General features: G+C 48.0%; 4 protein-coding genes across 7 annotated transcripts in view; 2 read left to right on the forward strand and 2 right to left on the reverse strand.

Annotated features, from left to right (window-relative positions):
• LOC106748416 overlaps positions 1–7,344 on the reverse strand; it is a 138,063-nt gene extending 130,719 nt beyond the window's left edge. Inside the window, exons 1-5 of one of the 4 annotated variants that reach the window (XM_014626894.1) lie at positions 6,630–7,344; positions 5,989–6,213; positions 1,347–3,842; positions 1,113–1,246; positions 312–447 (exon numbers count right to left, since the gene is read on the reverse strand). In XM_014626894.1, coding sequence (XP_014482380.1) covers positions 312–447; positions 1,113–1,246; positions 1,347–3,705 — 2,629 coding nt within the window. In that variant the 5' untranslated portion in view covers positions 3,706–3,842; positions 5,989–6,213; positions 6,630–7,344. Of the gene's footprint in view, positions 1–311; positions 448–1,112; positions 1,247–1,346; positions 3,843–4,965; positions 5,232–5,723; positions 5,745–5,818; positions 6,214–6,629 lie in introns of those variants that run through there. The other 3 variants (XM_014626893.1, XM_014626896.1, XM_014626895.1) reach the window with 3 other exon arrangements.
• Positions 7,345–7,721: 377 nt separating this feature from the next.
• Positions 7,722–9,557, forward strand: LOC106748418 (cleavage and polyadenylation specificity factor subunit 4). Its single transcript, XM_014626897.1, has 4 exons — positions 7,722–8,201; positions 8,394–8,597; positions 8,776–8,965; positions 9,077–9,557. The coding sequence occupies exons 1-4, from the start codon at positions 8,099–8,101 to the stop codon at positions 9,441–9,443; spliced, it is 864 nt and encodes a 287-aa protein (XP_014482383.1). The 5' UTR covers positions 7,722–8,098; the 3' UTR covers positions 9,444–9,557.
• A 1,016-nt stretch (positions 9,558–10,573) lies between these two features.
• Positions 10,574–12,979, reverse strand: LOC106748383 (drebrin-like protein). Its single transcript, XM_014626838.1, has 5 exons — positions 12,699–12,979; positions 12,098–12,266; positions 11,719–11,951; positions 11,421–11,598; positions 10,574–11,317 (listed from the first exon to the last, which is right to left on the reverse strand). Exons 1-5 carry the CDS (start codon positions 12,779–12,781, stop codon positions 10,574–10,576), a joined length of 1,407 nt encoding a protein of 468 aa, XP_014482324.1. The 5' UTR covers positions 12,782–12,979.
• Positions 12,980–13,106: 127 nt separating this feature from the next.
• LOC106748458 (U6 snRNA-associated Sm-like protein LSm2) lies at positions 13,107–13,902 on the forward strand. Its single transcript, XM_014626979.1, has 4 exons — positions 13,107–13,238; positions 13,331–13,398; positions 13,476–13,566; positions 13,642–13,902. Exons 1-4 carry the CDS (start codon positions 13,236–13,238, stop codon positions 13,765–13,767), a joined length of 288 nt encoding a protein of 95 aa, XP_014482465.1. The 5' UTR covers positions 13,107–13,235; the 3' UTR covers positions 13,768–13,902.
• Position 13,903: the final 1 nt, after the last annotated feature.

Raw genomic sequence — 13,903 nt, forward strand, 5'->3', positions numbered from 1 at the left:
GCGTTAATTGCGGCTCGTTTGCATTGTTTTGCAAACATACCGCTGTCTCGTGGCGCGCATTAATATACGGCGAACAGTGTAAATTTACGTAAACAACAACGGGAACGGCCGCCGGCCGTTAAAGCGCGATTTAAGTCGGACCGAGCGAGTTCAAAATGCGGGAGGAGAGCGCGCGATGTGCGATGTACTGGCGCACACACCGCGACGCAACAGCTCCTCGAAGGTTCGTCGCGGTTGTCGATATTCACCGTCGCTTCGCACGACTAATAAATAAATGTAGCTGGATAGGACACGTGTTGCGTTCGACTCACCATGTTGATGAGGGGCCGAGAACGCCGAGTGCCTGCGAGGTGACATGTTGGGATGATTGCCCTGGCTACCCGGCGGCTGCATAGAAGACAACGCACCCAGCGGTGTGTAAGATTTGCAAGGCTGCTCCGGCTTTTGCTAACCGGAGAAAAAATTGAAAGAAGAACACGTGAGGGGACACGTTAATACACTCGTCTCGAAGAGAGTCGCCCGCGCGATTGTCGGACGGAGCTGATAGGAAATTTTCATTATTTTCCGCGCCGAACATGCACGGAAAAATAAAAAAGAATTAGCTCCCACGGGTAAATTAGCTGTCCACATAATGGAAGAAATTCTGAAATACATAATGGAAGAAATCGTGTAAAAATAAGCGAAACTTCGTTAATTTAGCTAATTTCTTTGTTTTTGTATTTAGTTGTTAGCTCTCACAGCTAAAAAGTAAAAACCAAGTATGGTAATTAAATTTCAGTCATCGAGACAGTCAATTCCTTTTTTCTGTGTAATATAAGCAACACGCATGTAAGGCTATCATCGCTAACTACTAACCATGGTAACACTTATTAGAAAAATAGTTTTCCTGGTTATTTTTGTTGTTAGGATAAAAAAGGGTATGTTTGGCGCCGAAAATAACTATAATATTCTTTCAGTGTGAGTTATGACTCGTATTTCGCGTGTACGAGCGTGCGGGTGCACGTAAAATGAATATTCACCTAGAGCGAGATAGAGATAGAGAGAGAGAGAGAAAGGGAGGGAGCGAACACACATTGTGTCTCGAATCGTTGAACAGGAGCCGTAAAACTCACCTGATCGTGAAGCTCCGTGGCCACCGCGGTGGCAGCAGTTTGAGTGTGGCTGGTGGAACTGATCCTGTACTGCATACCGGCGATACTGCAGTAGCCCTCGTGATGGGTGGATCGAGTCTGATTGACGTAAACACCTTGAAAAGAATTGATGATCGTGAGGAAGGGGAGGGCGCGGGGAAAGGAGAGAAAGAGATCGTTAGAATTTTCACACCTAAGCCGGGCGTGATTAATTACCGGTGATGGTGACGTCCGTGTCCTGGTTAACGATGACAACCTTCTTGGATGGCTTAATAACCTCGTCCGGATCGGAGCCTTGCCGGGACTTCTTCTTATCTACGTCGGAGTCGTTTTGTCTACGTCTCTTAATTATCTCTACTTCCGACTCGCTGGAGGAATCACTGCTGCTACCACAACGATTTTTCTCATCGGAGTAGGAAGCAGCCAAAATGGCAGTGGCATTAAGACTGGCCATCCTTTTGCAAACGACCATGTCCTTCAGGTCCATCACCTCCTCGTTCCGCCGCCGCCTCTTGGTCAACTTTTTCTTGCTCGGCTCGGCGCTCTTCTCCTTCTCGCAGTCCTCGTCGGAGGAGGACGAGGACGAGGACGAACTCTCCAGCATGTCCCAGTGTTTGCCGCGGAGACCCGGCACGTTCCTCAGTTTCCTCTTCAGCACGTTCTCCTCCGTTTTGCATTCGACCTTCTTCTCCTTCTCTTTACGCGGCGGTGGCGGCTGCTGCTGCTCCTCCTTCTCCTCCTTCATCTTCTTCGGCTTCTCCTTGTCTTTCTCCTTCTCGGGCTTCGGTTTGCAATAACCGCCGAGATAAACCCCACCGGTCTCGTTTTCGTAGAGGCAGTGAACTTTAGCCAAGGCATTCAATGACGCGACCCTGTGTCGTTTTGGTCCACTCCAGAAGCCAAAAAGTCGCATTCGCCGCGCGCGCTCGTCCGACGGCGAGTTAGTCCCCTCTTTGCTCTTCGCGTCCCCCCGCGGCCTGCTGCTCTTCTTGTACTCGTCGTCGGAATCGCCCTCGGAGTCGGATTGAGACGTAACACCGCCGGCGCTCTCGCCGCCATTCATCGCCTCGACCTTTAGGTCTAATTCGATCTTGTTCTCGGCGCCGATCTGCTCCAGCTTGGAATTCACGACCGGCCTCGCGCCGCCCTCCTCGTGCGGCTTCGACTGTTTGTGCAATTCCTCGGAGAGTGTCTCCTCGGACGCGAGCGACGTTTGATTATTGCTCTCCGTTTGTACCTTGATCGCCTTCCCGGTCTTCTTCCCGGTCGGCTTACCGCTCGTCTTGACGCCGCTTTTCACCGCTTTCTTATTATCCTGCAACTTGGTCGCGCAAGTGCTCTCTTCCTTACTCTTGTCCGGATCCTTCTCCTCCTCGACCTCGCTCTTGATGCTGCTCGTGTCCGGCCCTTGGCAGACCTCGTCCTTGCTCGCCATCTTCTTGGGCTCGGCCGGCGCTTCCTCGGACTCCTTCAGCTCGATCTTCCTCCTGGCCATGATCTTGTCCGTGATGCTTTTCAGCTTGTCCTCCTTCTTCAGAACGGCGCTGATCTTCGACTGTTTCGGAGGCAGCTTGGCTTTCATCTGCTTGCCCAGCTTCGACTTCTTCTCCGGCATAACTTTACCCTTGGCGACGCTCTTCTTCTTCGTCGTCTTCTTCGTCGCGTCCTCGCTCTCGCTGCTCTTCACCTCCTCCTCGTCTTTTATCGGCTTGATCAGCTTGATCTTCTTATCCACCAGCCTCTTGACCACCGACAAGTGAGGCTTCTTCGTTAAAACTGTTTTCCGCGCGACGCTGCTGCTCTTCTTCTGGCTGACCTGCTTCGTTTTCGGATCCTTCCTCGCTTTGGCAACGGTAATCTTATTGCTCGCCGAGTCTTTCTCCGGAGCCTTCTTCCGATCGGATTTCTTGTCCTTGGCCGTAGAACTTTTTGATATTGACTTTACATCGGATTTCATCGGCTTCACATCCTTCTTCTTCTCGTCTTTGGCCCTTTTCTTGCTGACCAGAGTGAGAGCATCGGTCTTATCTTCAAGCGCATCCTTATCTTCCGTCGTACTTGGGGACTTCGAGTTATCTTCCGCGTCCGCTTCGTCCAACTTCGCACTCTTCTTCTTGTCGTCCACTTTCTCAATTTTCTTCTTATTATCGACAGATGGCTTCTCCAATTTCGCTTTCTCCTCACATTTTTGCAATTTCTTCTTGTCTGCGCTCTCGTGGCCGATCTCTTCGCTCATCGCCTTATCATCCGTCTTGTCCGTCTTCCTCTCGTCAATTCTGTCGGCCTTCTTCTCGCAGTCCCTTAGCTGTTTCTTCTTCTCCTCTACCTTCTCGGATCGTTTCTTTTCCTCAATCTTCTTCTTATCGTCCGGCCTCTTCCTTTCCTCCGCCTTCTCCAACTTCTTCTTCTCATTGTCTACCTTCCTCTTCGGATCCTCCAATTTGTCATTTTTCCTTGATTTCTTCTCCTTCTTCACGTCGGGCATAGTCTTCTCCGTAGGTGTGCGACGTTTCTTGGCGACTGTTGGCATTTTCGTTGCCTTTTTGGCAACAACAGCCTTCTTCTGTGGCTTCATTATGGTTGTGTTCTTTACATCTTCAATTGGATAAAAATACGCTTGAAGTTCACGAATGTCTAATGTTAATTTCCACAACTACCTAACTGCCATTGTAGATTTTAATTAGTGCGATACGGCTCGCAAGTTGGATTTATCTGTAAAGAATTTCAATGAACACATAAAGGCACGGGTGCCAGAGGACGGAGTAGAGGGAGGGGGGGGAGGGGGAGAAGAACTGTGTTAAATCGCAGTTTCAACACGCGCGTGCAGGAAAAACTTCCGCTTTGCCGGCAATTATCTCTTATTGTGCTTTTCCCGCGGCAACGATGCACGCGGCAGCAAATATTTTTCTTCCCCAGGGGGAAGGGAAAAAAGCGAAGGCGCGATCGAAAAAGCTCGACACGCAGGACACGGAGACACGTCCGTTTTATCCGCGCGACGGATTGATCGCGTTACTACGCGCGCGAAACGGAACGAGGTGTACGCGCGAGGAACACGCGTTCGCGATGATGATGATGATGATAACAACAATAATAATACTGCTACTTGGGGAGCGAGCGGAACGAGAACCCGCCGTGGACGACGGCGCGCACTCTCATCGACTTGTTGACAAATCGATCCCTTTAAATCTCAAAACGACCAAGTCGCGAGGCTCTCGCGACAGGTAAAAGGGACTCGCGATAAATAATGAACCGCGCGGCGACGGCGTCCGCCAGCTCCGTACTCTCATCGAGCGTGCGCTCGGATTCGCGTACACGACGACGACGACGACGACGGCGGCAGCGGACAAAGATGCTCTCGACCGAGACGCACGGTCGAGAGGCACTGGCCCGTTAGCGCGACAGAGAGAGACGATACGGGGAAGAACGGGGGGAGGGAGGGAGAGAGAGAGAGACAGAGAGAGTGGGACGACAAGAGACAGAGAGAGCAAGTGAGGCAGGCAAAGAGAGAGACAGAGAGAGAAATACACGACAACAGCACGCCCTTTAAAAAGCGACCGCGGGCGGACGGCCACAAGTGGCCCTGACAAGTGTGCGCGAGAGGGACCACAACCTGCTGATCGATCAATCGTGGCACCTAAGCACGCGGAATATCCCGTCGCGGAGGATCTCGCGCGCGTCGCGATCTCGCGGGCGGCGAGCGAGCGGTGTACACACAACATACTCGGGAACGCGGAGAAAGACGGGCGCGAGAGAGAAAAGTTAGCGGAACGCGGGAACGAACGGCTGGCTGGGTGATAACGGCAGGCAGGGGCGCTAGTAACGAGATCGTGTTTACCTCTCGGCGAGCCCTTCCGTCCGTCCGCACGTCCGCCACTCTCGGCCACGCGAGAACGCGTTTTTTAAACGGCGAATCGGGCCACCGTGTGACGACCGACGACGACGGCTGCTCCAGTCCTAGACTCCGAGTCCCGGTGCGGTTCCCCGTAGGGACGCGCGATCGCGAGCGCCGACGACGACGAGAGGCCTTCCCACGCGGCGTGTTCCACGGCCCTTTTTTCGCGCGGTCTATCGCGAAACTGGCAATCTCGTGTCGCGCAGCGCGCACCTCGCACGACGTCCCTGCCCTTTTACCGTAGCCTCGTCGGCCATTTTCTTCCTCGCGCCGCTCCCCCACTCCTCGCGGCGGCCCCCTGTCACGTAGCGCCGAAAGCACGGTTCCCCCCGGCGCCGGCAGATGGCGGCACCTCGCGGTCGCCAGTCCACGGCGAGGCGCGCGAATTTCGGATAAACGCTCGATCGGCACGAATGCGGCTTCTCCGACGACGAGGACGAATTCCTCGTCTCGGCCGGCGCTCTCTCTTTCTCTCTAACTTGCTGAGCAAGCATCTGAGCAGAATGGCTGACTCGTGCTCTTGAGAGCAATGTTTTATACAAGCTCTGAATCTTTGTCGAAATTATCACTTTTCACGTTCTCTTTATTATGCAACGGTTTGCCATCGATCATAAACAAAATGGTCTTCTAGTATCAGACTGAAAACACAAGACAGTCATTGTGCGTTACTTAAAGACAAAGAGGCATAATTAAATCGTTACCTCGAACCGCTAAAACAGCCATTCTGCCAAGATCCTTAAGCCACTTTGTATCTTTATGTATATGCGAAATGACGTGCAAAACGTTCGGCACTTACGATCGTGTTCCTTCGGCGAGTCATGAATGTAGAACACGATTTCGGAGCTTCCGTTAACGAACCGCACTTCGCTGCGCACCGCTGATACAGCCGCCGTCTCGCGGTAATGGTCATTCATTCGGTGACCTCGCGACACGACACGTCGAGACGAAGCAACGCGTGAAACTTACCTTGGCATTCCCAAGGACAACGAGTCGCGCGCAATACGTCTCCGACGTCGCGAAGAACACTGGACACGGCTCCTCCGGTACGTAATGCCGCGCCGCGATCCCTCCCACAATTGACCGCCATATTGCGATCTTGCGATTCTCGAAGACTCTCGACCGATACGCGCGGCACTTCACTCAACACTCCGAACGGCCGTCCCCTCGAGATTCGGAATTCGTTTTCTATTCCTACATTAAAGCCGAATTAATGCAAGTCAGAACTGAACGAATATAGCCGAGGGATAAAGAACGGTTTATTGCTAAGAATAACATGGCGTGCTATGTTACAGCTGTAAAATCGAACAGCTTTACTTTCAACGGCAAAGCTAGCGACGATTCTAATCTATGTACCTGAATGTTAAATGCTAAATGTTAAAATATACATATTGTAAAGTGCCTTTTCACTGTCTAGAAAAGCTCCTATTTTCATCATTGCTTTTATTTACTATTTAATTCTTGTTTTCATAGAAAATCGCGTCGCTAACACTAATTCTGGAATAGAAAGCGCTTCAGTGCACACTTCTTCGGCTGGTGCAGCCAGCAGGAATAGAAAATAAAGCCCCGTTCTTTTTTTCAAGGTTATTTGATCACGACGTTGAAGTTACCTGTGACATTCGCAGCAATGAGTCGGCGATGAGTCGTTCGCTTCGGTAGGAAGAAATCGTGACAGGCGGAGGAAGTCGCCTTCAAACGACCATAACCCGATGTGTATACGGCACCTTGCTCGACGTTCTCAAGCGCGAGCTGCTCATTATCGGTGATTATTTCACGACAGCTTACTGAGTAAACGCACGATACTCTTGTTTTCGGGACCATCGGGCGACACGTACGCGAAACTCACCTTCGGCGAGTCGAGGTTGCGAAGAATACGGAGCGACTCATCGAATACGAAAGTCCGCGGCGCAACACGTTCCACAACTGACTGAACATCGCACGATTGAGATTCTCGAGAAACGACGCAGCGCGCCGGCGCAGCTCGAGCTCGACCAATCACAACGTCCCAGTCGCACCTTCAAAATCGCGCAGGTTGAGACACGCAAAATGCCCGAAATAGTTACGGTATTCGGAATGTTGATGGTTTGGAAAATGCACGAAATTCACCTTCGTTGCTTCTTCGGCGAAGCCGTAAAGGCCGATCATTTATATCCGTAACCTTCATAACGCGTCGAACCAGCGACATTTCGGCCAGCATCTCTGGATCTTGCTGAGGTAATTCGACGATATTTCGATTAATGATTGACGGTTCGACGAGCTAAGATCGCAGAAAATACGAAACCACTAATATGTTTTACCGCGCCATTGTCCGTCCCGTAGCTGACTGAACGTTCGATTGGGTGCACGACGCACCAGTGCGCATTAAGACCGGTTCATAATCTGGTCTTATATTAGGTCTGTTCGTGCTGTCGCAGCTGAACTACAACAGTGCTGCACCGGAACTTCGTTCCTTTATTCTCCAACGCTAAATTATGCATTTGTTTCATTCGACAGATAAAAAGTGCAATCTAATTCGGCTGAAACGAACAAACCGATTGAAGATCGTCTTATGTTCATTTTCAGATGTTCCGTAGCCAATGAAACGATCAGTACAGCATGTTATCTTATCTTGTTTCCGATAAGCTCTACTCAGCGACGTTTGTGTCTCTAGAGGGCGCAACTCGTGAATTTTCCACAAGTTGAAGAACTTGCTTGATATAATCTTCTAGTTTGACGTTATTATGTGATATCTAGGTTATGTGTGGTGGAAGATCGGCGGTTAGTTGATGTCTGGTCTTTGGTGGTCATACACACGTGCTCACGTGACTTAGTTCGTTGATGAACCTCACCGTATTTTCCGAAAACGTACTTGCTTCGGCAGTAATTAAGATCGGGTTTAATCTGTACTATCTGATCATCTAATCAAATAGTTAAATATTAAAACCGAGAAATGGTACATGGATAACTGCCTTGGAGCGTCCAGTAGCCACACTACTGCTACATATATTCACACACACACATGCATACATATATACATACATAGGAGATCGGCAGGACAGTGCATGAATTTTCTGTTTGATCGCTTATTCTCACAATAACGATGGAGTGTATAGTAGCGAATGTGGACAACATGCAGTTTGACATTGAAACTGCACTCGACGAACAGTATGGGGCTCTTTCATTACCCTTCACTGGGATGGACAGTGCGTATTTTTTGTTATATTTTAATACAGCGCGTTTTAGGTTATGGGCTAACTTCACGCAGCATTATATCGTATTTACTTGAATTTTAACACGAATTCCGATTGAATTTACACGTGAACAAACCAGCATTATATATAAGAGAATCCAATCGTTGTGTAGTCGTAACAATTTCCTCCCTTTTCAATTTCTAGAGTCGATTGCCGCGGTATGTCAATTTTATCCGAGGGGTACTTGCGTCAAAGGAGCCTCGTGCCCATTCAGGCACGTCCGTGGCGACCGCACGATAGTATGTAAACACTGGTTGAGAGGCCTTTGCAAAAAAGGCGATCAGTGTGAATTCCTGCACGAGTATGACATGACGAAAATGCCTGAATGTTATTTCTACTCCAGATTCAGTGAGTAGACCCAATACCACGGTGATCGTTAAGTTGCTTCCTTCTGCTAAATGTTCTGCGTCAGCTCGTTATGACAGTTCTTTAGAATGTAATATACAAAGATTTTATATATTTCATCTAAGGATAACATACAGGATAACATGTAGAGCCATATCATACATAAGGTGAACCGTTGCAGATGCGTGCCACAATAAGGAATGTCCGTTTTTACACATTGACCCTGAGACTAAAGTCAGAGATTGTCCGTGGTACGACCGTGGTTTCTGCAGGCACGGTCCTTTGTGTCGACATCGTCATGTCAGACGAGTTCTCTGCATGGCTTACTTAGCTGGTTTTTGCCCGGAAGGCTCGAATTGCAAGTTTATGCAGTAAGTGAACGTATACGTACGAAACGAATGGACATATATGCACTATCCTTTATACGGAAACGTATCCGGCATTTCTCTACCTTTACAAACTCGCCACCGTTTCTCTCACAGTCCAAGATTCGAGCTGCCAGCGGTGCAAGACATGCAGCCCAAGGAGGGCAAGAAGGTGATGATTACGTGTCACTTTTGCGGCGAGGGCGGTCACAAGGCGATCTATTGCAACAAAATGCCGCCCGACGTGCGAGAGGCCCAAGTCAGACAAGAGATTGAGAATAACTCGCACACATCGCATCACCATATGAATATGCACAACGGACCGCCGCCTCCGCGAGGTCCGCAGAAACCTCTGGAGGAAGTAACGTGTTACAAATGCGGCCAGAAGGGCCATTATGCCAACAAGTGTCCGAAGGGCCACTTGGCTTTCCTGAGTCACGCGGGTGGCACAGGTGGTGGACAGAATCCGAACTACCGAAGATGATTCTCCTCGTTTTTTATCTGTATAATACATCGTGATGATATTTTATCTCACTATACTATAGTTAACTGTAAAAATTTCCTTATACTTCGTACAATAAAATAAATTTATCGTACCTGATACGCCTATCGATCGTCGCGGCGTTCCATCGGCGGCAATCGTGGTATCTTTTGTGCTACTCGTTTCTAAGACAACGGACCGATGGTACAAACACAGACTTTCCAAGAGGTGGCACAAAAAGAGAAATTTGCGTACGAGCAAGTACTTTAATGCTAAATTCTTCGTATTATTAAACAAAGTACTATAACAAATTATAGTATTAATAATTACGCTATAATTATAATTACAATATTTATTGTTCTAAAAATGGTTGTATACTTAAGTAACTATTACGGTGACACAGTTTCCTTCGTACTTCTGTTTTTGTTTTTTTTTTTTCTTTGCCTATGTGTCAGAATGCGTCTCAACTATTGCTACGTCGGCGTCTGATATAGGATGTTATAAAAAGATATATTTATGTAACGTATTGGTTAGTTACTGGATAAAATCTGTAAAACCTCTCGGGAAGACTGATGCTTCGCCGCAGATAGGATTAACATTTCAATTGGTTTCCGAGATCTTACTAATTGAAATATTAACTGTGTATACATATGTATGTGTATATATATATACATACATATATATATATATATATATATACTCACTCCTTGAGGATTAGACAGCGGAAGGCGCGAAACGTTACAGGGACGTGCATTTTAACCGTTTAAACACCTTTAAGCGCATCTTCCAAGAATACCTAGCTGTTCGAAATGCTCGGCGCGTTGCGAAATACCTCTAGTCGTTCGGAATTGCTGGTTTACGTCGCGTGTGTGTGGCTCAGCGTGTGGTTTACACCTAGAAACGTAACGGCACTCGCCGTCGGAAATGCGGACGTGGGCGCCGTTTATCGGTTTTTACATGCAAGCGTCGTTATATGCGGGCGAAGAGGAAACGGAAAAAAAAAAAACAACGATCTCGATCAAAGTCCCCTCTCCCCCCCTCCCTCTCCCTCGTTTAACCCTGTCTTGACATCATTTGTGTTCGGATTAAACTAAGTAAACAATCATCATACGTGTACAGATACGATTATTACGTTAAAAGATACCTNCGTAATTAGCGGGAAAGAGTCCGTAAGTGCCGTCGGGACCGAGCCCTTGCCACCAGCCTTCGTCGATGGCGTCTATGTGGGTGATTATGTCACCCGGATCGAAAGTGATCTCCGTGTCGTCCGCGGCTTGATAATCGTACAACGCTCTGGCCTTCATACCCTCGTTATTCGGGTCGAAGTACAGATAAGGGCCGTCCAACGGATTGTACAACTCGTTCTCGACGGCTTCCTCCTTGATCTCGGCGGCTTGCGTAGGTTCCGCTTGAGGATTGCTCGCTTTCGCCTCTTGGCTGGCAGAGGTTTGCGACTGAAGTACTGCGGACGAGGCGGTCACCGTCTCGGCGGGTTTCCTCGTCTCGGCCGGCGTCTCCTCGCGAGACTTGGCGTCCAGAGACTGTTGCTCCTTTATCTGAGCCTCCTCCAACGCTTTCCTCACGGACTCCACGTGATTGCTCTTGGGTAGAAATTGTTGGACCGACGTCGTCTTCATCTGACCGGCCGCCGAGTTCTGCTCGAACACGGCTCTGGCGTTTATCGTCCTTTGAGCGATCAACTGCTGCGTCTCTTTGCTCCTCTGCCTTCGCAACTCTTCGCTCCGTGACTTGTGGTCGTCCTCGACGTCGTTGCTGTAGTTCTGACTCGCCGCCAATTGATTGCGCAAGTTGTTCGCCTCCTCGGCACGTTGCTCCGCCAGCTTTTGCCGCGCGATCGTGTGTTCCTTGGCGGTTACCTGGGAAAAAGAGAAAGAATTTTATACACGGCTTCGTGTAATACGATATCCAAGGTAGAAATGAGAAATACGATGCACGATGGGCGATAAGAGCGCGATGTACCTGTTGCTCCCTCAGTTGCGTCTCCTTCTCCTCCCGAGTTCTAATTTCCCGTTCTAGCCTCTGTCGTTCCTGCTCGCAACGAATTCGTTCCTGCTCCAGTCTCTTTTTCTCCTCCATCTCCTCCTTCTGCCAAAACTGGTCTCTCTCCGTTGCGTTTATCTCCTGTTCGGGGATCACTCTGCACAGCGCGCCAGTTAATCAAAGACAGTTAATTAAGATCGTCGCGCATTTATGCACCTGTGCAACTGTTCAAATTTCAGCAGTGTTTTCCGCCTTCTTACGGAATAGGTATACGTACCTGCGATATGTTGTTCCAATAGGACCCGTGTGCCCTTCATTGTCACCACGAGGCTCATTGAATTTATACGCAGAAGCTGTTGCACGCGCGAGTTTCTCCATGATCGCATCTACTTCCACGTCATCCTCGGAGCGCGCAGTTATCGTTATGTGAGCACCCTTCAACAGCCGTTCCACATCTCTGATATGATTCGCGCATGTTCCTTTCCTAACAATTGGAGCGCCTTCCCCTTGCTAAAGAATGATCTTGTCAGGCACATAAAAGTCTCCCTTCTCTCGACACGTTGCAAAGAATATACACTAATCGGATATTTTACTTCGTTGAAAAGTATGACGCAGTTTTTATTTGATCGGACCGCATTAGTCCTTCTTGTACCTACCCAATTAATGAGCAAACACTTTGGTAAACTTGTTTTAGTATCGATAACTTTGCAAAATGCGTACATAATGTAACTACTGCTCAATTGATCGATCATCTCTTCCAATCCTCCATCTCCTGTCCCAACTACTTTTAAGTTATTTGTCTGTCCTTCATATCCGAACACAGCCCTGTACAGAATAGAGAGAACATTTTGATTATCAACTATGCGATGTATCTGTCAATGTGGGTCTGATTTTTTTCATCGCATCGCAAGCACAGAATCCGAGACGAAACAAGCATAGAATGAAACATTGAGAAATTAACGGAAAGTATAGAACGTACAGCTGAAAAGGGGTAGGCTCAATCGTTCATTTGACAAAAAGCCACGATCGTTTAGATAAGCAGAGCTGATAAAGACGGAAGTGCTTGTCACCGGCTCGATATTAACGCGAAATAACGGAGCTTACGGGGTGCGCGTGAGAACGGTACGATTTAACGGGGTAAGCTCGGTAGGAGAGAAAAATAACCGGCCGATTTAACGATCATGTGCGTGTATATACGCGTGCCGAAACTGTTTCTCGTACGCCGGACCGACAGAAGGAACTTAAATGTAAGCCTACCAGTTAGTAGACGACTTATCGTCGACCACGCTGTGCCAAGCGGCCACTAAGGCATCTTTGTTTTTCGTCAGATTAATTGACATGTTTCTCGCGATCAGTTCATAACAGGTTCGGCTGTATTATTATCGACGACGGGAAGCGACCGACCGTACGACCGCAAAGTCAGCAAACGTCACACACGCATCACCTCTTCGACCAATGTCAACGCCCTACCGATTACCAACTGCTCGGACCGTAATGCCTCCAACGATCGCATCAGCGTATTGGTTCTCGCTGAGGAACTTGATCGCTAGAATTGACGCTAGTCACAAGTAGTAGATTTTTTAGTATTTCGGTGAAACATCTCGCGCTCGAGTCAGCGCGCGAAAAAACACCAGGGGTGTCGCGAACTATATGATTAAGCAGTTCGTGCTTAGCGGTTTGTTGCCGCTACGATTTATTTACAATGCTTTTGTAATTAGCGATCGTAATAAGTAATCGTAAATTAGCCTTAGTAAGTAGAAAATACGATCGCAGTGATTTTCGAAAGTTGCCATTATGGTAAGTTGCAGCGTAAAAAGTAGATAATACGCGATATAAATATATTCATCCAAAGCCCGATCTCTCAGTGACAAACATATTTTCGGTTTCAGCTATTCTATTCTTTTTTTAAGTCCTTGATCGGCAAGGACGTGGTTGTCGAATTGAAAAATGACCTCAGGTGAGACATCGCGCAGTTATGAAGCATAGTTTCAAGTAACGATATGTAATGACTGAACATTGTTGATGTTTTTGTAGTATCTGTGGCACATTGCATTCTGTTGACCAATACCTAAATATAAAATTGACCGACATCAGTGTAACTGACACGGACAAATATCCTCATATGGTGCGTACAAAATTAACAGTGATCGTGTCTTTCGTGCAAATAATGGTCAAGTAAATAACATCTGAATTATTACAGCTATCCGTGAAAAACTGTTTCATTCGTGGATCTGTGGTTAGATATGTACAACTTCCAGGGGATGAGGTAGACACCCAACTCTTACAGGATGCGGCACGCAAAGAAGCGGCGGTTCAAACGAGATAACTCACAGTTTCATTAAATAATTATAATTTTTTTTTAACCAATGTTCTTCTACCTTTAAGGATCAAATATAACATGCATACAGCACAAAAGATTCTACATCAGCGTGTGAAATTGTTAAGAGTGCACACAAATAGTG

Source organism: Dinoponera quadriceps, unplaced genomic scaffold, assembly GCF_001313825.1.
Source record: "Dinoponera quadriceps isolate SergipeBrazil2010 unplaced genomic scaffold, ASM131382v1 scaffold2183, whole genome shotgun sequence".
NCBI lineage: Eukaryota > Metazoa > Arthropoda > Insecta > Hymenoptera > Formicidae > Dinoponera > Dinoponera quadriceps.

Coding starts and splice junctions, on each gene's coding strand:
- LOC106748418 (XM_014626897.1), top strand. CDS start 8,099: ATGGAGTGTATAGTAGCGAATGTGGACAACATGCAGTTTGACATTGAA. Junction 8,598..8,775: donor TTATTTCTACTCCAGATTCA/GTGAGTAGACCC, acceptor GAACCGTTGCAG/ATGCGTGCCACAATAAGGAA. Junction 8,966..9,076: donor TCGAATTGCAAGTTTATGCA/GTAAGTGAACGT, acceptor TTTCTCTCACAG/TCCAAGATTCGAGCTGCCAG.
- LOC106748458 (XM_014626979.1), top strand. Junction 13,399..13,475: donor GAATTGAAAAATGACCTCAG/GTGAGACATCGC, acceptor ATGTTTTTGTAG/TATCTGTGGCACATTGCATT. Junction 13,567..13,641: donor CGGACAAATATCCTCATATG/GTGCGTACAAAA, acceptor GAATTATTACAG/CTATCCGTGAAAAACTGTTT.